Source organism: Dreissena polymorpha, chromosome 7, assembly GCF_020536995.1.
Source record: "Dreissena polymorpha isolate Duluth1 chromosome 7, UMN_Dpol_1.0, whole genome shotgun sequence".
In the NCBI taxonomy this organism is placed as follows: domain Eukaryota; kingdom Metazoa; phylum Mollusca; class Bivalvia; order Myida; family Dreissenidae; genus Dreissena; species Dreissena polymorpha.
In genome coordinates, this window is record NC_068361.1 from 11,704,135 (window position 1) to 11,731,467 (window position 27,333).

General features: G+C 33.6%; 2 protein-coding genes across 2 annotated transcripts in view; one reads left to right on the forward strand and one right to left on the reverse strand.

The window, feature by feature from the left end:
- The window catches only part of LOC127839273 (plancitoxin-1-like), a 284,745-nt gene that overhangs the window by 198,275 nt on the left and 59,137 nt on the right, over positions 1-27,333 (forward strand). The window lies entirely within an intron of this gene.
- LOC127839268 (uncharacterized) lies at positions 541-21,772 on the reverse strand. Its single transcript, XM_052367548.1, has 5 exons — positions 21,607-21,772; positions 10,950-11,564; positions 9,643-9,801; positions 9,264-9,489; positions 541-8,012 (listed from the first exon to the last, which is right to left on the reverse strand). Exons 2-5 carry the CDS (start codon positions 11,490-11,492, stop codon positions 6,226-6,228), a joined length of 2,715 nt encoding a protein of 904 aa, XP_052223508.1. The 5' UTR covers positions 11,493-11,564; positions 21,607-21,772; the 3' UTR covers positions 541-6,225.

Here is a 27,333-nt window from a genome sequence, read left to right on the forward strand (position 1 = left end):
GTTTCATGATCCTAGGCGTAAGCATTCTTGAATTATAATCCTGAAACCATTTTACTGTTTCGAGTCACTATGACCTTGACCTTTGACCTAGTTACCTGAAAATCAATAGGGCTCATCTGTCATTTATGACCAATGTACCTATGAAGTTTCATGATCCTAGGCCTAAGCGTTCTTGAGTTATCATCCGGAAACCATCTTGTGGACGGACCGACCGACCGACAGACCGACGGACCAACGGACCGACCGACCGACCGACATGTGCAAAACAATATACCCCCTCTTCTTCGAAAGGGGGCATAAATATGGTATGATATGACAACTCGTGCCAGATCCTATATAAATCAAATACGACTCACGGCGATAAAAATCGACTTTACAATACATTCTGTTACTTGTAAACATAGTGCTAGTTTTATCAATAACTTATCAACATATGTTTTGTTTGCAGATAAATAGCTTTTGAGACCAACTTTCTATTTTCTCATATAACATAAATAGTTATATTAACGTTCATAAATAAAACATACAGGTAACACAATGTTTGTTAAATATATGTACTTTTTGACAAAACCATCAATATATACATATGTGTAAAACCACGCATATTTAATTTGTAGCAAATACATCAATATATTCATGTATGGAGTCATGTTGGGTTGATTCGTTATTGCTTTATATAATATAACTTTTTGCACTATGTAATGAGTAATTGAGACTATATACAAGTCCACAAATAGACGGTATTCGGCTGTTTTCTCTGTCCATTATTATCTGTATTATTAAGTTTATAGGCATTACATATTTACATTGTTAATTTGTGTTAATGCCATCATGCTACTCAAAAACAAAGACACCCATTTGCAAAACATCGGTTAAGTAAGAAAATTGGGATGTTGATTCTATAAACTCGAAAGTCATGGTATCAAACGCTTTTATAAAGTTCATTGTCATTAACTAGTCAGGAATATTATTTTCAGTATATTTTATCACATCACACAGTAATCGGGTCTTTTCACCAATAAATCGCCCTTTATTGAGACACGTTTGATCTTTGGAATAAACATCTAAAGTACAGTTTTAAATATGTTGGCAATCGCCTAAATTGTTTATTTATAACCCACATTTAAGAAAGTAATTGGTTTTATTTTGTTTAAATAGCAGCGAGGCATGTTGTCCTTTGTGATGCAATCAATCGGGCAATTATTTGTTATTATGGACATCGAGTTTGCATTTAAGGCATACCTAATAGGTCGAACAATGAATTAGCCTTTTCAGTTCCAAAATATGTTTTCTAGAATTCAGAAGTGAAGCCATCTCCAAGCCTTGGCTGTTGTCATTTTAAGAGTGCAGACACAACTTCGTTAATGTTTAGAAATCCTTCTTAATAATCAGAGAGTGGGACATCCATGAAGTTTCATGCTGAAATCCTAAATAGTTTCTGAGATATAGCTCTAAAAATAATGCGACAGACATCATACAAAAATTACATAGGGCAAAACTATTATTTTAGAAAGTGTTGTGTTATGGTTCTTGTGCATGGCACTTCTCCTCATTGATATCTACACATCAATGAAGTTTTATGTTGAAATCTTACATAGTTTCTGAGATATAGCCCTGAAAAAATTGTGACTGACAGTCATCATAGAAAAACAATTTAGGGCAATAACCTTTATTTACGAAAGTGTAGGTTTGTGGCTATTTGCATGGCACTTTCCCTCATTGATGTCTATACACCCATTTAGTTTCATGTTGAAATCTTGTAAAATTTCTAAGATATAGCCCTGGAAATTGTGTGACAAACGGACGGACAGACGAACGGTCGGACTGACAACGTCAAAAGTATATCCATCCTTCGACGACGGAAAATAAAAACAGTCGATATCCCATTCTGAATAACTAATTGTTTCCGTATCCGGTGTAAAATGGAAGTCCTGCAGACAGTTAATATGTGCTTTTTGGATTGAAAAAAGAGTCAAATGAATCTCCACACTTCACTGCTATTTAAACCCCGACAATCATACAATGTAAAATTTTAAATAGTCCTTTTGTACTTATAAAAATATACATGTGCCATAACTGATGAAATATTTAACAAATATATCAGTAAACAAAATACACTTTTTATAAATAATACTGTATATTGTAAATGATTACTTGCTAAGACTTATTCAAGCATTTCAGCAGTAAGTACACACACAAACAGTTAAAATAGAATAAATAATGCCATGTACAAACGAAGATTAAGCTATGTAGATACAGAGTAATTACAATCAAAAAGTGAGTAGTATTTTATCATATCATATCTTAAACATTCAACAAACAGTTAAAGAGCAGTGTAAGTAATAACAATGTCGATCAATATTAAAGGTGACAGATAACACACAAGAGTTTAAAGGAAAGTCTCATTAAAGTGTGGTCATTAAGCTATAGTATTGTATGACATATATAAGTATCAAAATCTATATCACAGTGTTATCTGGATTGAAAACGAAGGCAATAAAACCTCATAATAATAATTATCTAAACATAATGCATTATACTTCGAGACATTTAGATAATAAAAAAACATCTGATATAGGTTTTACTACGTCAGCACGAAAATTAAGGAAACTATGATAAATGAAGAATTGAAAAAAAATCTAGAAATATGACGTAAGTACTTGCATATTACACGATTTAGGAAAACAATGTTATGAAGAAATTGCTTTCGTCATCCTCAGGAAAAGTTGGTAAACATCAATAGTAAAGCGTCCGTTAGGGGTAAATAAAACATATCAATGTACGCGTAACTAAATAATTTATAGCTTATTCAATTTTATCATTATCAATATAATTTACAAAAACATATTGCCTTGTGGTTGAATATTGTTTTTTAATGTTCACTTGTCAAATACCATTTAGAAAACTTTTGAGTGAGGGACGTCGATTGTATGTTGTACCACAGGGGCATGATTTTAACATTTTTGACAATGGTTCATATTTGCATAAAACATCTGGGTATTGCAGTTTCAGAGAATAATTTTAAAAGTATAAATTATTTAGTCTACATAAAGAATGTGATTACCGGTGCGTGGTCATTTTTTGACAAATGAAACATACTGTAGAGAACCACAAGAAGATAAGAATTTATAGTACGAAAAAACAAATAACAGTGTGACGTAATGTAATCTAAATCATGAACTAATTAAATGCAATCGTACAGAGTGGGTAAATCAAAAGAAATAAAAACAACTTCTGCAATACACATCTATACCACTAATTCAAACACATAATTCTGCAGTGTTTCATTCTAAGGGACATTTGTACACAGATGACTGTTACCGACACTGGTAAAACATAAATACGTACAAAAAACACACGCGGTTTCACAAATTAATATACGCATATCGTAAGCGACACGCATCGATATAATTGAATCAATCTGAACTATTACATTCAGAAAAACTAATGTTCAAGTATGGCTAATTAACAACAGAACATCAAAAAAGAATAAACATACTGTGATGTGCAATGCCGTAATAAAAAATGTAAATGTAAAATCATGCTTGGAATGTCGTATACACTAATGAGGTCTAATTAACAGAGCAGCGTGGTTGCAATTTTTGGCTGCAGTTGTACCGTAGTTGAACGTTAATCATATGATCTGATACATAATGTAGATTACGAAAAAAGTCCATTTCCACAGTTTCGTGCATGGAATTTAAACAATAACTGCTCCTGCCCATTGTTGCAAATTCTTTAACATCAATCTGCTTTGTTGCAAGGAGTTCCTGTTTGATGGCCATAAATCCATCAAGCTGTTCTGTGTAACCAAAGAGAATCTGACTCTCCACTGAATAATTCAGAACAGAAGTTCGCCTCAAAAGGTGACGCAGTGAATCTACAGAAAGAGTTTTGTATATAAAAACCAGTTTCATTTCTGAGCGTATAAGTCTGATCGGAATGTCGATATATTCACGTGAAATGAGTCGCAATGTTTTTAATCGCGTAAGTGTTAGCAGGGCTTCTGATAGACTACTAGGGTGATTAATTTGTATAATATTAATACACACCAAATCCGAGCCAATCAGTGCATCATACAGATCTGGGTTTTCCCCTTCAATGGTTAGGGAAACGTTAGACATGTCACATGGAATCATCAGAGAATCTGGGCTAGAAATGAGCCCTTCTGAGATTTGTTCACTTGTTGTTATGCAGCATTGATTAAGATAGCAAGTCGCTTGATGATTTAACTTAGATATTGTTCTTAACAGGCGCCGTAACGAAAGCGTCGAAAACCACACGTCAATAAATGTGATGTTTGTTATGGTTAAGGGTAGTGGACTATGGTTTATCTCCGAGTGATCTTTGTTGGTAAATGCAAACCATTTCTGAATGTCAGTTGCTTTCGATGTTCCATATAAAGTAAGACTTTTTAACTTCTTAAGCTTGTGCAGTGTGTTTGGTAACAATCTAACCTGTCCGTTCATGACCAGTTCTTGCAGACTATCAAGCCCTGCCAAGTTTAAGACATCGCAGCGACACAAAAGCTTAACACGGGTCAATTTTTGTAGACCATTTAATGCATTTGGTAATAGTGATACTTTTTTCCGGAGGTCAATCTTTTCGAGTTTGTGACAAGATGACAAATCCAGTCTATCACTTCTGCACCACAATGTAAGGCGTTTCAAATTGTTCAAACCGCTAAAAGTGTTATGCATCAAATTTACAGTTCCTCTTATCAAAACCTTCTCGAGATTGAGGCAATTCAAAATGTCCAAAAACGCATATTTGGTACGTAGCGTAACACACCTAAGGTTTTGAAGATCATGTAAGCCATTAATTTTCATAGTCACGTGTCTACTTAGATATAGCGTTTTCAATGAACGACATAATGACAAATCCAAACCATCGCATTTGCAGCGTAATGTTAGATGCTTTAGATATTTCATATTGAGTTGTGTATTATTTACCAATGTCACTTGACCACTTATAGTCATTGTTCTTAAATTCGAGCCTGAAGGCAGTTCCAAATTATCGGACTTGCATCGCAATGTTAGCGTCGATAGAATCTGTAAATGTGTCAATGCTTTTGGTAACACGAGTATTTTACCGTTGATATGTAGCGTTGTTATATTGTAACATGACAACAAATCCAGACTATCACATGTGCACATCAATGTAAGGACTTTAATCCTCTTAAGAGTTCTAAGGTTATTTGGTAACAATGTTATTTGACCCCTAAGATGAACTTTTTCCAGGCTATGACACCCTTCCAAATCCAATCCATCACAAATGCACATTAACGTTAGTCTTTTAAGCCTTTTCATATTCAAAAGTGTATTTGGTAACATCGTCACCTGTCCTTCGATGTGTAATGTTTCGATGTTTGCACACCATGACAAATCCAAGTCATCACCGGTACATGTTAATGAAAGACTGGTCAAATGTTTTAACTCAACGAACACTATTGAAGAAATCGATTTTTGTCCCTTCAAACATAAATGTCGAAGATTAATACATTTTGAAAGGTCCAACTCATTATTAAAAGAACACTTAACTTCACCACCGATATACACTTTTTCGACATTCTGACACGCTGTTAAATCCAATCCTGTACAATCGCTAAACACTGAAAAATGCTTCAACTTTGTTAGTTCACAAACTGCATCGGGACATAAAGCAACAGATCTGCCAAATGTAACATTTCGCAGATTGGGACATGATGATATTTTCAGTCCCTCACATTTGCAGAGCAACGAAAGCTTTTTAAGCATCCACATCTCATTTATTGAATTTGGTGTGAACGTCACGTTTCCTTTGATATATATTGTTTCTAATTTGTGACATTGAGACAAGTCAAGTAATTCACTCGAACATTCTACAGAAAAGAATTTGAGGTTCTTAGCCCCTTGAAGCGCATTTGGTGCTAATGCAACATTACCTCTTATAAAGACTGTTTCAAGATTGATACACGATGACAAGTCCAATCTGTCACAGATGCAATCCAATGATACACTGATAAGATTTTCAAATGAACTTGAGGCATCAAGTAGCAATTTTACTGTACCCTTTAAAACGACTGTCTCTAAACTGCGACATAGAGTCATTGCCAGATACGCACACTTGCCATTGAATTGTATTCTCTTCAGACTTTTTAGCTCATGGAACGTGGTGGGCAGCAACGTTATATCACCTCCGATTATAATCGTTTCCAGACTGCAGCATGACGACAAGTCCAGTTCTTCAGAATTGCACCATAATTTCAAATATTTTAAGTTCTTTAACTGTAAAAAAAGATTTTGGAAAGAGATTAACATTTCCGCTGATATCAACCGCTTCAAGACTGTGGCATGATGACAAATCTACGCCATGGTTTGCAATCGCAGTGCCTGTTATACACATTTCCAAACGAATCAGGCAACAGGTCGATGAAGATAGTATGGAGTCCACGTGGTTCAACATATTATATGTTGTAGTACAAAATATGCTCACCGATCGGACGTTTGAGGCATTCATCCCAAAGATGAATTCTAAAACTTCGTCGTCGGTCTTTGAAACATCATCAAAATAAAAGTGGCCTAATTTAAGACGCATTTTGCTGCCTTTGGACATGTTGTCTATAGCTTCTTTATAGCCAGAAATTATGATCCTCTGTAAAGTTATAGGGTAAGGCGTGCGAGTGAATTCATCCATTAAACATGACATTTTGTAAGCTGCTTCTATGTTTAGTCCACACAGACAAATAAAAACATTCGACATTTCTAGATATGCATGTGCATTCTTCTCCATATACTTCGCAACAATGTCATAATTTAGATCAGCGTTGCTGGCTATATAACAAGCAGCTAAAAATTCTTGAATACTTCGGTGGATGAACGAGCAATGACTTAACCTGTTCGTCAGTGATGAACCTTTCCTTTCCGATAAAATGCCAGCTTTCAGGGAAAACATTTTCGTTTCGTCTGTAATATATTTTGTTAATTCTTTGTCGCTGAACACATTTGAACTTTCGTTCTCTGAGCAAAAAAGCAAATGAAATGCCGTTTTAGAAAGATTGTCAATGTCATCAATGTTTGACGCTAAATATGCCGTGTTTTTGAAGCACTGAAACTGAGGTCTTTCAAAATACTTAGGAGTGTTGTTCACTTTTTTAACAAGACAATCAAGAAGTATACTGTATATTTCACACAAAGAACCGGTAACATGTACTCCGTCCACCCACGAACAAACAAGCGATGTGATAAACATCGGTGACGAGAGTAACTGTTCCAGATTGCATGTATGAATGTAATCTTTGAATTCCTTGTATTGTGCATGCATATTCTTGCCAGTGAGACACTCTAATATGTTCTTACTAAGCTGATACGGATTCGCGATACCTTCTAATTCAAGCAAGCAGTCGATCTGAGAGTTTTTTATCCGTTCATCAGCCATTTTCCATGGTCGTGTTGTAGTCATCATAACACACTGACTTCCATAGGTGGCTAAACGCGGAAGTGCAAATTTATCATTAGAACTAGTCCACTCGTCCAGACCGTCTTGAAGCAAAATACATTTCTCTCGATTAAGAATTTGTTGAAGCAATATAAACGCATGAAAGGAGTCTTTATATAGATTATCTAATATTTGGTCTTTAATTATATCCTCTAATTCGCACTTAGTGTTGGCTTCCCGTAATTTAATGTAGAAAATAAATTTAAACTTAGCTAGCGTGTCAATGTCACGAAAGGGTATCCGCTTTAATCCTTCAATGGGATCACTCCAGTCAAGCACTAATTTAGCACAAAATGTTGATTTACCGGTGCCTGCCTCTCCCTGTAAGAAAATTCGTCGATGAGAAGAACAGTCTAAAAAGTGTCTGTATTTGTATATACAATTCTTTCGAAGTCCGTTTTTTCCTTTATATGCTTCGTGTATTTTTGGAGTTGTATACACGTTTCTTATTTTGGTATCTTTATCCGGAGTTAATACCGACACGGGAACGTGGAACAGATTGTCATTGTAGTAGCTCTTCAGTCGCTGAAGAAGCTCTAAAGCAAATAGAAATTAGCATACCACAACTGCTGCACCATGTACATTGTTAAAAGTAGTATCAAATATGAATAATGAATAGGTTGGTAATGTACTGTGTTAAATACACAACTCGTTTTATAGAAAAAGATTCAAACATGTAATGGTAAGTTCATTGTTTACAATTTCTATACACAATATTGTGCACACTACATGTAAGTACGTTTATCTTTTTTAAACATTGTTCATGTTTATTTTACAAAACGAAATGGACTGTGATCGCCAGTTTGAATGCCCTCGGCCGCTAATGCTATTTATTGATCGTGGCGTAACAAAGTGACTTATGTTCAGCCCGTGACCGATCGTTTCCAAAAGCCACTTAAGTACGAAATTATATTAGTCTTAGGTCTAAACGTCCCTAAAATGGCATGGAAACTTAAGTATGTCAACTATTGGTCAGTTGGACTTTGATATTTGACCGGTCAATAAAATGAACTATTTTGCCCGTCCCTAAAGATTTTACTACTTGTATTAAAAAGTTTAAATGTCACTATCTTACTAGCCGCCCATGGGTTTATAAGTGGGAGTGTTCTAAACTTTTGCCCTAGCTAACATTACCTTTAACCCAAGCACCTGAAAATCATAGGAATAATCAACCATTAATCAACAAAGTTGCTACAAAGTTCTTAAAGGGGCCGTCCAACAGATTTTGGCATGTATTGAAGCTTGTCATTAAATGCTTTAAATGCTTTATATTGATAAATTTAAACATTTGAACTAAAAATCTCCAGTAAAAAAACAAGAATACAATTTTAAAAAAGGAAATACAAGAGATGTGTTCGTCAAAAACACAATGCCCCCTATCGCGCCGCTTTGAAATAAAAAAACAATTACCTTTGACCTTCAAGGATGACATTGACCTTGAACTTCCACCACTCAAAATGTGCAGCTTCATGAGATACACATGCATGTGAAATATCAAGTTTCTATCTTCAATAATGCAAAAGTTATGGCCAATTTTTTTTTTCGGACTGACATACACACTGACATACTGACTGACGGACAGTTCAACTGCTATATGCCACCCTACCATATCATAACCAACTTATCCAAGTTTCTAGACTGAGAGTTCTTAAAATTTTGACTCAATATGTTATAACTCTTAGTGTTATACCTACAGACTGACCGAGTGACGCAACGACGTTTACAGAGTTTTATATCGTAATTATATCTTACTTTTTTAATGGTGTACTAAAATATTTAAGTTTTACCTTCAACGTCACGAACATATTTTATTTCCTCCTTTTCATATCTGGCGTCAAGAATGTTATCCATGCACATTTGCATACGTAAATCGAGTTCTCTAAAACATCTTTCTTTATACTGTTCCATCTCTTTTTTTGACTCTTCGGCGATAGATTTTGTCAAGTCCACTGTTTCTTGAGCGTCGTTTATTAACTGATACAACTCCTCTGGAGATATACTGTCATTTTCAAGCTGCAAATGAAATAAAAATCAGTTTTATATTTTGATTAAACACATTTTTTAAAATTATAAGTTCGCATCCAAAACTTTTCTAGATACTGAAACCATGCAAACAGTATTTTTAACAATTCTCAATTTTCATCAAGATAATTTTCACTGTTTTACCTCATTTAATTTTCTGAGTGCAGCTGTTGCAAAACTATCGTTGATTAAAGCAGTCGGATCGCTTAATGAGGTTGTCAGTGTTTTGAAAACATCTTGCAGATCACTGTCTGTAATTGCGCAACTGGGTAAGTGACGCAAAAATCTTCCAATGTCACGCGCCTAGTAAATATATACAAATCAACAAATTGCATGACTCATGTGAAAACTGTTCCCGTTTATTAATTATTTCTCTCAATTAACACAAATCGCGTAAACGTATTAATAATACCACACACGTGTAATGAGATGAATATACACTTTAGAGACTTTTCTCACGCAACACTTTTCAAACTTGAATATCTCAGTAATGAGTTAAGGTTTTGGTTTAAAGTTGCACATGTGATCATTTGTACTATATTCTGTGCAAGATTACGATAACATCATTCATCCGTGACAACGAAGCGCTTTTGAACGTGGGATATGTGTGGTTTCATATTTTTGCACGTGAAATGGTGAAACGAGATATGATTCTAATTTTATTTTAATTTCTTCATTTTAGGTGGGTTGATACACCAGGAAAACATAAACGTAATTTAAAAATTAATATATCTCGTATACAATTTCAGGCGCGCAACAGCGCAATCGGCATGTTGCAGGCTACCTTCCCTACTTGCTGAAGCATCCGATCGTCACGGATGAATGATTTTATCGTTTGCTTGCACATACTGTAGTCAAATGAACACACGTAGAATTTTAAATAAAAATATTTACTCATAACTGAGATATTTAAGTTTGAAAAAGGCTGCGTTCGAAAAGTCACCAAGTGTAGTGCAACGCTATAGCATTCTTCCATTTTAATTTCAATTTCATCATTCTCGGTGGCTTTTTACACCAGGAAGATATAACATTAATTAGAAAAACAATATGGCTCGTATGAATATTCATGAGCGCAATGTTACACGTCGGTCGGTCATTAAGACGTGTAAGTTAATGCGTTTTACTTTTCACATTAGTCATTATTATTTTACGATGTACGATTTTGAGAATTTTACTTTTTCAGTGATTTTTTATTTGTTATGTTTGGTATTTTAACGTTGAGCAATTTCGATTAAATGTACATGAAGTATTAGATATGTGTTGAACTAATCTAAGTCTAATTTTCAACAAAACCCGTTCTAGAACAAGGGAGCTATATTGATTCGAATACGTATTGCGTTAAAAAAAAGTCTCCAAGTGTACAATACATGAACAAGGGTCGGAAATTAATGATCCATAATTTGTTTAGTGTTTAAATAGTATTATTTTTAATGGACCTGTGTTGCCATTACCTTTGTCAAAACGCTGGCGCCTGTCTGCGACATTTGTGTGTCAAAGTGCTTGCAATTTTGCATTACACTAATGACTCCATTGAAATCTGTATCCTTACATAAGTGTACGTCATTATAGCCGTCTGGCGGTAAAAAGCATTTCGCTATATGCCAATGGTTTGTAGTCCAGCATTGTGCTGCCGTGTTCTTCCAAGAAGGCCGGCCGTACCTATGTTCTTTAATAATCTCATCTCGAATTTCATCACACATTTTTAACGGACAAGGTCGTCGCATTTTGGATGTGTGCACTTTGCACACACCGCCAACTTTGGTGCAAAATCCATGTGTGGGACATGTCAGTAAATTCTCCGTATAACATCTTTGGCATGCGATGCTCGTTTGAAGTTTTAATTTCGATCGAACTTTCTGTAAAATGCAAGTCTGGAGATTTTGAATTTCTTTGTCAATAAAGTTCCTTAGACCGTTTTGTGCAATATCTAAAGCAAGCCAAGCTTTAACCCAGTTGGTTCTGTTTTCCAGTGAAAACACTGGCAATGCTTCCATAGTTCACTGTCTATATTAGCCTTCATATGATTTTTTGTACATCAACTCCTCTGATTCTTCAACGTGAATATCCTGTTTAAACAGAAATACATTGTGATGTCTTAAATAGCATACTTTGATAGACAATAATTATCGAACCTCATCGCAAGATGTTTTAATTACTTGAAATATATGTTGACTATAAAGGCAAAAACAACAAGATTCAAACAAATAAGATGCTTGTTTTTACATTTGCGTCTAAAATAATATGGTATAAAATTAGACCAAGCTTTTGTTTTTTTCGATATCATGTTAGTATCCTAAAGTTATTCTTTATTTTATAAAAAACAAATGACAGAAGTCTTCCAAATCACAAATATTTCGTGATATATAAACGTTTCATTTGCGAGTATGGTTGATTATAATGGATTGTGGTTAAATGATCGAAAAATCAATCTACAATACAAAAAAGGTATTCTATTTAACGGAATGTTTGACTGTTTCAGCTGCATATAAAACGTACTTTGATATTTACTATGTCTGCAAAATACATACTAAATTGTCATAAATGATTTTCTAGCAGGCAGGTGTTTTATGACAAAAGAAAACAAAACGAAACAAATAAAACGAAATGACAAAAGATTTGTACTAAAACGTTTGCAAGAAATGTGCGTTTTAACATTCTATAATAACATTATAGAAACGGTACATGTAATGGAAGAAAACATATTGTTTCATCCAAAACTTTGACACTGCATTTACTAAAGTTGTTTTGCAAATGTGTTGCATAAAATCTTCCAAAATCGGCAACATAATACATTTACCAAAACTCTATACCGCAATTAACACTTACAATGTTTGAAGAGATGCATATTTACCAAAATAGTACAATACCTAGAATGTATGCTTCATGATCCAAAGTTTTGATGTGTTTTTTTTTGCAAATTTACGAATTTCGTTCCTTTTATCATAAATCCCCCAAAGAAAAGCGCAATAGTTATCTACACGTAAAATTGAGCTCAAGTGTTCAAGATATAATCATTTATTTTAAAAAAAATCATCATTTCAAACAGATTATAGAGTAAAGGGTGTGTAACGTTATTCCTCGGATTATTTTGGAAACGTGAACATCTGTCACACTTATTAATTCGTACATCAAGCCTTGATAATACGAATATGTTCAAGTCTGTTTTACCAGGATTAGCTTAAGCTTAATTCTTTCATATTGAGATAATTTTAAAAGTGTGTTAATATATCTGCGTGACGTCTTAACAGTATCGCTGTTACAATATTAAAAGCTTTCAAATGAACATTTAATGTGAAATAAACTGCAGAAAATAATACTTAAGAACAACACCAACTTTGAAGTAATATTAATACATGAAAAAGGCAAGTAGTATGTAAGACCTAACCTTTCAAAAATACATCAGGCCCCATGGAATCATAAGTTTTAACTTAAATATTGCATCTTCCTGTGTTGTATCAATCAAGCATACAACATTGTTCGGTGTCGGAGGTACAGTTTAAACAAACATTGTATTATTGATATATTGAAAGCAAATAGCACCAGCATTTCTCCTCTATATTGACTACTTTGAATAGATTCTACAGTATTTTTGATGTGCCTCAGTTTGAAATTATTAAAGGAAAATTATTTTTTTATTTGCCCATCCAGAAGCATCTTTTAGCACTACAAATCGAACAATCATCCAAGGAGTGCACTGGCAAGAGGTGTAACCAATTAAATCACGCATTGTCATACATGTGTATAGAGACCGCATAATAGTTGAGTGATAACTAATTCATTATATGCTGATTATAAATAAAAATGCAATGTTATACCAATTACCATGGTAACCAAGTTAGGTTAAGTCCCAGTGATTATGTTTGCAAACTGTCACATGTTTGAACTGCAAAAAACACACGATCACATTGCCTATAAAAATATATCAGTACTTATTCCTTACCATGAGTCGAAATTTAACGTTAGAGAGAGAGAGAGAGTTTGTAATAATTTAGCTAAGATGACAGAAGTTCAGGCTGTGCATCATTGCCTTCAACTGTAAAGTACCTATTTTAAGATTAACAGGATTAAAAATAAGTTCAACAAGATGTGTTTGAAAACACTATGTCCCCATATATTTGACCTTTGACCTTAAAGGATAACATTGACCTTCACCTTCCACCACTTAAAATGTGCAGCTCCATGAGATACACATGCATGCCAAATATCAAGTTGCTATCTTCAGTATTACAAAAGTGTACATTAAATAAGCGATTTTGACCCATGTATTTGACCTTTGACCTTGAAGGATGACATTGACCTTAACCTTTCACCAGTCAAAATGTGAAGCTTCATGAGATACACATGCATGCCAAATATGAAGTTGCTTTCTTCAATATTGCAAATGTTATGGCCAATGTTAAAGGGGCCGTCCAACAAATTTTGGCATGTATTGAAGCTTGTCGTTAAATGCTTTAAATGCTTTATATTGATAAATTTAAACATTTGAACTATAAATCTCCAGTAAAAAACAAGAATAAAATTTTAAAAAACGGAAAAAGTAACCATCAACAGGACTCGAATCCCTGACCCCTGGATTCCTGGAGTAAAAAGCATCCCGCCTAGACCACTCGACCATCCACGCTCACATTCAGAGCGGATCGAGGGGTGAAAGCGAAACAGCTCTAAGTGACATTTTTTCACAAAATGACTTTTTTGTATGTTTTGCATCGCAACATCCATGCCCATCATGTATTAAAATATCTAAGTTCCAGGCAATCAAATAAAAAGTAAAATTGAAATTTGTCCTAAAGCTCTAAGTGAAATTTAATTATTTATTTAGTGCGAAAAGGCTCTATTTGCAGTGAAGTGCTACTTAGAGCTCTTTCGCATTCAGGTTGTTGATGTTAAGATAATTCTAAATGACACTTTTATCAATTATTGAGGAATATATTTACAATAAAAAATATATTTGTATTTGAAAAACCTCTTGAACAGATAATATTATGTAACTGATGAAAAAATAAGAAAAAATATTGATAAAATTATGCACTTAGACCTTTTTCGACTAAATTTTGTGTATTTTTTAAAATTTTCTCTTAATTATTTTGTGTTGTATAACATATTTGATAAACTTTTTTACAACCTTTATATGAGGATTTTATGGCTATTTCAAATTATATTTTATACATACCTGTCTATACCTAAAACTATAAAGCTAATTGAAAAATTGAAACCTTAATTGCATAAAAGCTAGTTGAATTAAGTATGAATTTCAAGGCGATGTGATCCTTGTTTCACCCTCTACCTAGTTCTGAATGTAAAACAATTTATTTTGTGACAAAACAACGAAGAATAAACTCATTAAAGTGTGTTTCGTTAAGAATGTTAAGTTGTGTAAATGTCAGATACTTTTATATATCTCTATTTTGCTCTCTCGTGAAAAATGCGTTCAGAATTACCGAGAACCTAGTTAGTTGTATGCATAGACAGTGAAACATATTTATTAACATTTCTCAATAAATAAATAGTAACAAACATGAATGTAAATTATTTGTTTTTGTGGTATTTACAAACACTAATTACTACGGTTGGTAAATGAGATGGTGAAATGTGAATCAGTAGGTAACCATTTTTGTGTGATGTGATTTGGTTGCTTACTGTGTTGGTGAAATGAGAATCCGTAGGTAACCATTCTGGTGTGATGTGATTCGGTTGGTAACTAAGATGGTGAAATGTGAATCACGAGGTAACCATTCTGGTGTGATGTGATTTGGTTGCTTACTGTGTTGGTGAAATGAGAATCCGTAGGTAACCATTCTGGTGTGATTGTTAGTAACTGAGATTGTGAAATGTGAATCCTTAGGTAACCATTCTGGTGTGATGTGATTTGGTTGCTTACTGTGTTGGTAAAATGAGAATCCGTAGGTAACCATTCTGGTGTGATTAGATTCGGTTGGTAACTGAGATGGTTAAATGTGAATTAGAAGGTAACCATTCTGGTGTGATGTGATTGGGTTGCTTACTGTGTTTGTGAAAGGAGAATCCATAGGTAACAATTCTGGTGTGATGTGATTTGGTTGGTAACTGAAATGTGAATCAATAGGTTACCATTCTGGTGTGATGTGATTCGGTTGGTAACTGACCTGGGTAATTGTGAATCAGTAGGTAACCATTTTGGTGTGATGTTATTCGGTTGGTAACTCTGCTAAGGGATGATCATCAGTTAGTTTCTATTCTGGTGTGATGTGATTTGCTTGGTATCGGTTCCAGTGGATGTAAATCAGCAGGTTACAATTCTGATGAGATTTAATCAAAATGATGTCAATTTGTGCAAATTACAATATTTTGTAAATTTGCTAATTATTGCCTTATAACAGCTCAGTTACCTATCTAAGTTGCAATGCCCCTTCTAAAAATACTAGGTGTGTTATGTATTATACAAGGTACAACACCATGCTAATACTTATTATTGTAAATCTTTAAAAATATAAAGTTGTAAATAACTTTCCCATAACGTTCGTTGTTTAATGGACATGACTGCCTACAAAGTAAGTCCAAAATCTGCCAAAGTATTAATTAATATAACAAATATGATAGAATATAGCATAATGATGGATAAATCAATATTGAATTCCAATATGTGTTTCAAGAAGGAATGAAAAAAGTAAGGTTCAATCAAGTTTGTTGATACAATTCACTTTTTCTAACATGTTACTGATTGTTGGAAACACACAAAACATCTACTATACTTTCGTCAAAGTGTATCTCGTTATTGTTTTTGTAAAACAGTACAATATAAAAAAATCCATTCAGTGTTTTTGGGACATTTGATTACAAACAATTGCAAAAAACAGTATTTAGAATAAAATAAGATAAATTGTCAATGTGACCTTTTCAAAACTATAAAATGATATAAGAACAGTATTTTTATGCTATCTGTTTAAAGCAAAATGGTTCTAAGTAACAATATTTCTAAATATATTTAAAAATACTCATATTAAGAATGTTAAGAGTATTTAATTTAAAAAATATGCAATAAAGTGAGAATTTCCAATACTTTTCAATTCACTTTATGTCACGTAGAACTTCTCACTCTGAAAAATAAGTTGAAAAAAATATTTTTTCAGTGCGAAAAGGTTCTAAGTGCCATTTTTTGCATTTTATGTATAATATTCTTAGTTTCAAAATGTAGAAAGTATTGCATATGAAATAAATACTGTAAATTGATCATTAAACGTTGTTTTAAAATCACTAAGAACTTTTTCGCTCTTAACTTCAAGTAAAAAAATGTGAAATTTTAGTGCGAAAAAGGTCTAAGTGACATTTTTTCAAAAAACTTCTTTTTTTGTGAAAATACAAACATGTTTAAAAAAAAATGTGATTATAGCAGACTATTCTCAATATAACTTTAAATTTTAAAGCCTTCATTGTTTTAATTGTTCTTCTGATACAGTTTAAACCTTCTCCTGAACATTTTTGAAAAATGCACTTAGAGCTGTTTCGCTTTCACCCCTCGGGATGTATTGTTCAGCTATATAAGCAATCCTCGTAGTTTCCCAAAATATCAAATCGCGTCGATACGACGCTTTATCTGTTGGACGGCCCCTTTAAAGTTTGACCAAGCAAACAAACAAACCAACAAACCAACAAACCAACAGACAGGGCAAAAACAATAATTATGTCCCTCACTATAGTGGTGGGGGACATAAAATAGTATCAATAAAATTTGTGGAGCAGTTCAACAAATCTGGCTCAATCTACTTATAAACAAAACTAAAGGAGGCAGTAAATCATGTGTCTATTTTCTAGCTAATGCAAATTATAACAAGCATATTTGTTGATTTTGTTGATATCTCCCACCAAATAAATTGGGTTAATGGATGGGTTAAAATCAATTGATGTTTGGTAGAATCCTAAAGAAAAAAAACAGAGTGAAGGGTTATCGTGTTAATGCATTGCTATTTTCCTTATTAATATGTATACACCCATGAAGTTTCATGTTGATGTTCATATTGTATCATATCTGATATATAGCCCTGAAATAATACATCACACAAAACAAAAACCGGCAATAACTCTTATTTAAGAAAGTGTAGAGTTATGGTTCTTGTGTATGGCACTTCTCCTCATTGGTATTTATACACCCATGAAATTTCATGTTGAAATCTTGTATTGTATCTGAGATATTGCCCTGAAAAATTACATCATACAAAAACAATAATGTGCAATAACTCTTATTTAAGAAAGTGTAGGGTTATGGTTCTTGTGCAGGGCACTTCTCCTTATTGATATTTATACACCCATGCAATTTCATGCTGAAAATTTATTGGCATCACACTGAAGTGCGGCGACTCGTATGTAAAACGTTTTTTTTTTTCGCTTATGGGAGGAGAAGTTATTTTACGGATCAATGTATATATTTTTGTTGTAAGAATATCTTGCATAGTGGTGATATTTTGTGTAAATTAGTGTAAATAAGTACTGCATTTGTGCCTATTACATTTACTACAACATTTATTGCCAATAATGCAAAGCTAATTCTTTTAATTAATAACTGATCACAGGGACTGGGCAAATACGCGAACCGGTTTAACTTTCTGGTTTTGTATAAAAACAAAACATAACAATAACGCAGACTTTTGCTGTTCGAGTTTTGGTTAACGCGTATTTTCTTCAATTTTACAAGACGACAGCGATTACACGGTTTATTACTTTATTGATTACCGTTACACTACAGTCACTTATTAATATCTTAGTTAGAAGGTGATTTTTCAAGCGGTTCCGTAGTGTAGTGGTTACACGCTCGCTTCACATGTGAGGCCCAAGGTTCGAGCCCCAGTAGAATCATTTTATTTGTGTTTTATGTTAACTTTTTGTTTTGATGTAGACATTTTAGTTTAAATAAATATGCTGTTTTATTGTAACCATTTTTTGTTTTTATTATGCCCATGAAATATATGTGTGAGCGGGTGGGGGTATCGTAAACACTTTAAAACTTTTACAGTGTTTTCATATCAATGAGTACTCAACCCCTATCGTAAATGAGCAACCTAAGAATAAGTTCAGAATCATCTCCCCTTGAAGTTGAGAAAAATATGAAATTACGCTTACAAGATGAAGCAAATTCTTTTAAACCAAAACCTACACAGTTCTGGTCCATTAATGAAAACTGCACATGGATGCCAGTAAAAAAAAGGAAACCAATGTAAATAAAATGAAGTATGAAATATTTGGGGGTTACAACACAAACTCATAGATAATGGTTATTTGGGGGTTATAACACAACATCATAGATAATGATTATTTGGGAGTTATAACACAAAATCATAGATAATGGTAATACCAGTATCTTTTTCTATTTTGTTTAAAATAATCGGCCAATATATTAATTTTTACAGTAGAAAAAAATCGTTCCATGTAACTTCATTGAGTGCCTTTTACACTGAAATTCCCGACGCCCTTTGATGCTTTGCTAGTTATCTTGTATAGTTTTTTAGATACACTGCTGCCCTTAAAAGTTTGTGACAGACAAATGGACTGACACATGGATAAACAGATGAACAGACAGACGGAATACTATATCAATCCGCGTTTGGCATTGGATACTAATAATTTATAATACTTGAATCATAGTATACATCAAGTTGCATCATGACAAAATTTATATAAAGATGCTTACTTTTTATATGTGTACACATACCAGTTATTAAATGTTTATATCAATGTAATTAAAACATTAAAGTTAAATAGTGTAGTGTTTTTTTACTAAGGTGATAGGCAATTTGTGATTACCACCAAAAATCAACACAAAATAACATATAAATAGGTTAAGTTTGTAAGCTTCCATTCCTTTTTAATGTTCAAGAGGGCATAGGGATTTGAAATAATTATGAATTATTTGAACAAAAATTAAATAAATGTGTAATAAAAGAGTAAAAGTGTACTCAAACATCAATATGTTGTTAGTGATCACTATCAAAATATGCATGTTACAGTAGAAAAAAAAAGTTTACAGTGTTGAAATCATGCCCACGAACACAAAGCTGATGCTTAAAATGGTAAGAGTGTATTTTAACAATAACAGCGTGTTAAGGATAAACACTAAATTATTATAATTATGTCAATTTAATAACTTTTTTTAAATTAAAGAACAAAGGGTGAATTGTGAGAGAATGATTTCTTGTTGCAATTCACATGTAAATACTTAATTTTAAGTCTAGGAATATAATTAGTTTTTTGTGTGAGAAAGCTTTGTAAATAAGAAACCGTCGGAGACGGGTAATGCTCCCCAAAGGTTTTTTTTGTCACAATATTGCACTATATATTCAGATAAAAGGAAACGTCTTTAGGGGCATAACTTTGGACAAAATAATACGATGGATGGTTCAGCAACTTAAAAATTTCAAAGGGCCATAACTCCCTAAATAAATCATCTAACCAGAACCCACAAATAACATGCGCATCTCCTCAAGGTAGTTAAGCTTCCCATAAAGCTTAATTGAATTCCAGTCAGTAGTTGGGGAGAAATAGCCCGGACAAGAATTGCACTATATGTACAGTTAATGGAACATTTCAAAGGGCCATAGCTCTGTGAAAAATCATTCGACCAGAACTGGCTGAAAATATGCACATCTCCTTTTGGTAGTGAAGCTTCCCATAAAGTTTCATTGAATTCCGGTCATAAGTTGCTGAGAAAAAGCCCGGACAAGAATTGCACTTTATGTACAGTTAATGGAAAATTTCAAAGGCTCATAACTCTGTGAAAAATCATCCGACCATAACCGGCTGATAATATGCAAATCCCCTGTTGGTATCGTAGCTTCCCATAAAGTTTCATTGAATTCCCGTAATAAGTTGCTGAGAAATAGCTCGGACAAGAATTGCACTATATGTACAATGGAAAATTTCAAAGGGCCATCAGTATTTGAAAAATCACATCTCCCCTTGGTAGTGAAGCTTCCCATAAAGTTTCAATGAATTTCAGTCATTAGTTGCTGAGAAATCGCCCGGACAAGAATTGCACTATATTTACAGTTAATGGAAAATTTCAAAGGGCCATAAGTCTGTGAAACATCATCGGACCATAACTGGCTGATAATATGCACATCTCCTTTTGGCAGTGAAGCTTCCCATTGAATTCCGGTCATTAGTTGCTGAGAAATAGCCCGGACAAGAATTGCACTATATCCCGTCTGTAGATCTGCCATAGTCATAGCACTTTTCTATGGAATTCTATAGAAAATGATATGGAATTCAATGGCATTCCATCCACTTGCCAATTTTCCATATGAAGCTGTTATGGAATTGCATGGAATCTGTACTAAAATTTCATGCGTTTCTACGGAATATATGGAAAACACTGTCGGTTGTTTACATGCAGCTCCATCAGCTTACCCACCAAGTACAGACTCTACAAGTCATTCGTAGTCCCCGTCTGTACGGCTGTGAGCGTTCTCTATGTAATTAATAAGGCGGTAATAGCGATAACAAATTGTCGACTAGGGAAGTTTTGTCCTATGGATATAGCTGTTCCTAAATAAGTACCGCCGATAGGTGTAGATAAGTGCAACATAATTGATACCGCTGCTTTCTGGATGACAGTTGCTAATTGGTTGATGTTTAGGTTTTATCTTATTGATGTTAGCTCAGTTGCCTCAAAAGCCTAAGGTTTATTAATACACGTATGACTTAAGTTCCTTGGCAGAACCAATGAAATCTCTCTTAAATGGGCAAAATTACGGTATTTTTTCCTTAATATAGACATATGTAAAAAATATGCTTATTCTCTTTTTAAGTTAATAGTTTTATGGTTACATTGTTAAATTATTAACATTGTATATAAAAATATGCATCATATCCAGCATGCTACACGCCTGCAGTCCTTATATCTACAACAAATTACTACTTTACTGAGAATTTAACTAAACGAAAGTCATGGTAACGAACGAACGTATCCAGATTTGCCCGCGCCTGCTGAAAGTTTCGCCGGAGACAAATATGTTTTTTTTTAAATAAAAACAAATAATTGAATGAGCATTTAAAAATAAGATACATGCATCAACAATATGGTTATACAATATTTACGTTTTAAATGATAATATTGTTTTGAAAATAATAAGGACTTCGAACCTGTAACTTTCTGATCGCTAGGTGGACATCATATCCAATGCACAATCGCGACAACGTATTTTTAAAGTGGATCATAAACAAAACAAAACATTATCATTCACGTTCCAAAAAGGTCCGGATCATACAAAGGAAATTAATTTGATGTTCAAGCATGGTAAGTGTAACATCCGAGATAGCCATAGATTATAATGTTATACTATCTCGTGAACAGACATTATCGCGCTTACGATGCGCCGTCTCGCACCTGTTTCTTATCTTATCGCATATATCTGAAGTTGTGTAAACGATTTCAGTTTTATCTCTTTATTACTACACTGAGCATATTAAAACATTAATGCTGATGAGTGTTTACTTACTGTCTTCGTTCTTATTATGTTATACTTGTTGTATTAAAACTTATTACGTTTAGCATATTTTGTCAAAAGCAGTATGTGTGTTGTTTTATATTACTTACATGTGTATACGAATATCTAAATATATATTGTTTAAACCAAGCATATTGATCCTGCTGCATATAATAAATTAAGATACATGTAAAAGCATGTATCTACAACATACATTAACGCTCAAAGCAAACTATATATAACGCAAACGATTGCTATGTAAGGGATGTCCGCAAATACATTCATATTGCCAAATATCAATTGCATATTGCTTAATGAAAATTGTATATTGCTTAATGACAACTCCATGTTGACATATTACGATTGGGAATATCCGCCATTACGTACATGTTGCCAAATGACAATTGCATTTTGCTTTGTTCGCTTTGCTGCATCTTTCTTGCGTCTAAATGCTTTTTTTTCTATCAGTTAGTTCTAAAACGCATGCATACTTCTTGTTAATGTTTACTCCATGCATTTTATTCCTATAATCTTGCGAGTAAATGACAAATACATCATTTCTGTTGAAATGTTCATGTGGTTATCTTCTTGTTGTTTTTCTATTATGATTTCAATACTTAGTAATGCATGAAAAGGCATATGTATTGCAAGTTCTACTTAGCGAAATGAATAAGCACAAGACAGCAGCACACATGAAGTTAGCCGCATGCCGAACGCGTTAAGACGAATGCAACCGAAAAACTGAATTCACACATACATGCATAGCGTGGAATCAGAGTGTTTGGCAGTTTTTGTAAAATGTTAACATTAAGAACGGTGTTGTATCATAAATCTACCAGACAAATTACTATTCTTCCTCTTTCTTTAACTGTACAAGATCCCTCTCTTGGGCATACAAGAAATAATGTACAAACACAGACACACACACACCCACGCACGCACACACACACAGGCCTCATACAGTTGCTAGGTGGGCAGATGGACAGGTTGCAACTCAGGAAGCCTAAAATGTTGCTTGCATTCCGGGCGGACTGCGTCAACATGCGGTTTCCAAGATATGCTGTCCGAGATTGTCACTCCAAGGTATTGGTGCAAGGTGCAAGCTTCTTCCCATGGATACAATACTCTGCTTGTATTGGGTTGTGCTTTTTCGAGATGTGCAAGACTTCACACTTTGACGGGTTGAATAACATCTGCCAGTCTTTTTCTATTTCTATAGTACATCCAGATAATGTTGAAGTGTTGTTGTAGCCTGTGCTGTCTTGTTCTTTCTGTAAAGAAGACTGTCGTCGGCAAAGAGCCGGGTTTTAGAAGTAACTTTGCCTGGAAGATCGTTAATGTATTACAGAAAGAGCAGAGGTCAAACGACAGTGCCCTCAGGGACGCCTGATGTGACGTCGGCTAAGTTGAAGATGTAGTGATTCCTATTGTTGCATAATATTCATGCATATATATCTTATATTAATGATCAAACTTAAAAAAGTCTGCTATTATTGAATACTTCCGAATTATTGTTTACAAGACCTTCCTGTACTTTTAATTTGGTAGGGGATGGCAAGGTGACATTTGGGGATGGCATAGGGACAGGGATTTTGGTAGGGCAGGGCAGGGGGACGGGGGAGAAATTAGTCGAGGGCAGGGGAAATTTAGTAGGGGAGGTTTATAATAGGACAGCAAAAAAAGGGTGGCATGTGAGGGCAGCGGATATTTTTAGGGCAGGTCAGGAGAACAGAGAAAAATGGGTAGATGGCAGGGGGAAAGTTAGGTTCAAGGAGAATATGGTATTGCAGGATGGGAGGACAAGGACATTAGAGAGGAGATGAACAAGAGGGTTAGGAATTTGATGAACTTAGATCATATAGAAGTGTGATATTCATTTAAACCAAATAATTAACACTTAATGTAATAAAATGTATTCATATTATTTAAAATGTGTTCAATTGGTGTGGAAATGGTAAACATTCTTGGGCAATTTTAATACATTTATTTTTTAATGTATTTTGTACATTTTTGCATTTTTAAATGTACTGTATTTGCTAATTGTCAAGCCATTTTATGAACATAGAAACTGTAGATAATTTATTTTGACATTTTAGTAAAAATGTTTGGAATTGTCTGCGATGCGACTAATTAAATTGTTTGCAAGATCTGATGCTTGGGTTTACACTTTTTCCTTTTTCTCAAAACACATATCAAAGCATTATCTGTGATGATCTGTAAATGATAATAGAGTGTTGTGTGTGTTTTTGGTCTGGGGCGTAGCCCCAAGGCCATAGTAATGATACCAATTTCTGAGCCTATCCAAATTGGCTGGCTGCCAAAAACCAAATTCCCAAAATTCCGATTTACCACTTAATTCATGCGCAATGAAAGAAGTTCTTCGCAGATCTCAATAACCCGCCTTATAAATACAGAACATCACTATATAACATGACAGTGTCATAACAAGTGTAAAAAATATTACTGAAGCAAAATTGCTAAGCATGGGCTACGACATAGGTTTTATTGTTTACATATTCGTGCGAGAATAAGTTCCTCACTTGACGGTCTAGGCCGAAAACATACGAGTGTTTACGGAGACAGTAAGAAGATTTTTTTTCTGAGACATTTTTTGAAGAACTTATATTTGGTATTTATAAACATATTTTAAAATATTGTTATTTTATTTTGAGTTTACAAGATATTCCAGAAAACAGAAAATGAAAACAAAAACAAATATTCACGATCATTCTCTGAAATAGACGAAGTAACAGGATATGGTATTTCACTACGCAGATCGAGCGCGCAGTTCGAGCGCTTAAAGTACACAATTTGTACACCGTTCTCTATCAGGGTAAGTGGATTTTCTTTTGTATACACATTACAAAGGAAGTATGAGTGTTTTCCTGATCTGTTTATTATGTAATAAAAAGCTATTTTAGGCTATTAAAAGTGATCTATTTGACGCCAACAATAACAGTTTTTTGCGGCTATGTTGTTGTTGTTGTTGTATATCTTCACTGCCTATGTACACGAACCTCTACCAGATCTGTAGAGCTGAACAAAAGGTTATCGTTCCCACCAACAGTATCGTGTAGTCCTTCACAGTCTTTGTACACTGTGGTGTATACACAAATATTGTCTTTTCTTACAGTCTCTGAGTTTCTGCACTTAACCGCTAGGGTCAATCCGTATAAATTCGGACAAAGGGAGAAAGTCGGACAATACTTCTTCCAAAGCACACTAAATCTAGCCCCAGGCCTTCAGCGCCTATAGCGCTTTGATATTGTTAAGGATTTGTGCTACTTGGTATACAATATCAGGAGTGGTATTTTATTTAGATTAGAAAAATTAAGGTCAATCTTGATAAGAAATATTCTGTTAGATAGAGAAAATTAAACTGTTGATGCAATCATGCAACAATTTGTTGTTTGCCATTTGAGCATTTTACATGCATAAGCTCAACATAATATAAGACGAATTTATTTATTTCACAAATTTATTTATCTTGCGGTAATTTGACACGAATCTTGTTTATAGATCTTGTTAATTAATCAGCATATATGTTGTTACTAGATTTTTATTGTGTAGTTGTAATCTTAAAATTTCCTATTTTGTTGTGCTGACATTTATACATTAGTTTAATTTGTTTGCAGTGAAAAGTTAAGGTTTATTAGACCTGGTATTCAGTCAAATTCAGCGTTTTTGGAACACAGACTTAAAGCTTGTGCGTAAAATGTTTTCCCAGATTAGCTTTTGTGGTCCTTACATTCTTATCTGGGACGATACTTTCCGCCTAAACTGGATTTTCTTTTCGACGAGAGACTTTCTTTACACGAAAAATTCCGTATCGTCCTGTGCGGACTGCACAAGCTAATCTGGGTTGAGACTTTACGCACATGCATTAATCCACGTTTTCCCAGATCGATGCTAAATTTTATTTATTTCCTTTCAAAATGCACATGCCGTTTATTTTAAGAGCATATTGATTCTGAATGCCTATTCGTTGTAAGCTAAATATTCAGTCATAACCATAAACTGTCATACAATCTTTTTTAGACATGTGTTTTTCCACACTAATACTATATATTTTATAAGTAATAAGTTTACATTAGCAAAAAATGGTTTGCTTACTTCTTATACACGAAGGAAGTTTACATGTATCAATACACGTTTGGCAAAAAAGTGACTTGCATTACTTTCTTTGTGTTTTGATAGCATTTATTTTACATGAATTATTTAACCACGATGAAGTATACGAAGATAACAAATATAGATTAATTTATTTATTTATTGGGCGTGCAGGCTTTTACTTATAATCAGAGGGGAGTGCAATCTCACATATATATGTAAGTGTTTATCTTATAATGCACCAGTATAGATTGTTTGGAATTCATCATGTTGGGTCAATAATTATTGTTTTAATGCACTGTTAACTTAAGCATATGATACTTGTTCTTAATGGTTTCGCTCGTTTGCAATACGAAATGCAATTGTTTATAAAATTACATTTTATTTATACCAGGATAGATGTGTAGACCATTATTTTCAGATCATGACGTAATTGAAGAAATCGTCTGAACACTTTATATGTAGTAAATTTTATGGTCATACGTATTTTATTAATGAGCATGCATTGCTAGGGATGACATTTCAAAACCTGTATTAAGATAAATTGTGTACATTCTTTTTTGTTATTTTGTGTAATTAACTTGTTTATTTATTTGATGCTTAACAACAATTTACACTCCAAAATCTCTTTGCATATTTTCATATAATTGAATATCATAAGTTATCAAAGTATCCCAAGGAAATAACCTCTATATAAAATATTAAGAATATATATTCACCTGATTGTTTATATATATATACATATATGTATATAAATATATATGGTTGAGAAATATTATAAAACACCAACGAATATACTTTCAAAACACTGGATCCTATGAGGATACAAGAACAATTTGAAATAAGTATATATATGAGAAAGAAATTGTTCAAACAGTGTAAACAATAATTATTTTATACAATTATGAGAGGGAATGCTTTTTACAATTATGAGAGGGAATGCTTTATACAATTATGAGAGGGAATGCTTTATCCAATTATTAGAGGGAATGCTTCATACAATTATCAGAGGGAATGCTTTATACAATTATGAGAGTGAATGCTTTATACAATTATGAGAGGGAATGCTTATACAATTATGAGAGGCAATGCTTCATACAATTATGAGAGGGAATGCTTTATACAATTATGAGAGTGAATGCTTTATACAATTATGAGAGGGAATGCTTATACAATTATGAGAGGGAATGCTTTATACAATAATTAGAGAGAATGCTTCATACAATAATGAGAGGGAATGCTTTATACAATTATGAGAGGGAATGCTTCATAC

Excerpts from the sequence above, each read along its gene's own strand:
- LOC127839268 (XM_052367548.1), bottom strand. The coding sequence starts at position 11,492 with ATGGAAGCATTGCCAGTGTTTTCACTGGAAAACAGAACCAACTGGGTT. Across the intron at positions 9,490-9,642 it reads CACTCAGAAAATTAAATGAG|CTTGAAAATGACAGTATATC; the intron begins GTAAAACAGTGA and ends TTTCATTTGCAG. Across the intron at positions 8,013-9,263 it reads ATATGTTCGTGACGTTGAAG|AGCTTCTTCAGCGACTGAAG; the intron begins GTAAAACTTAAA and ends TATTTGCTTTAG.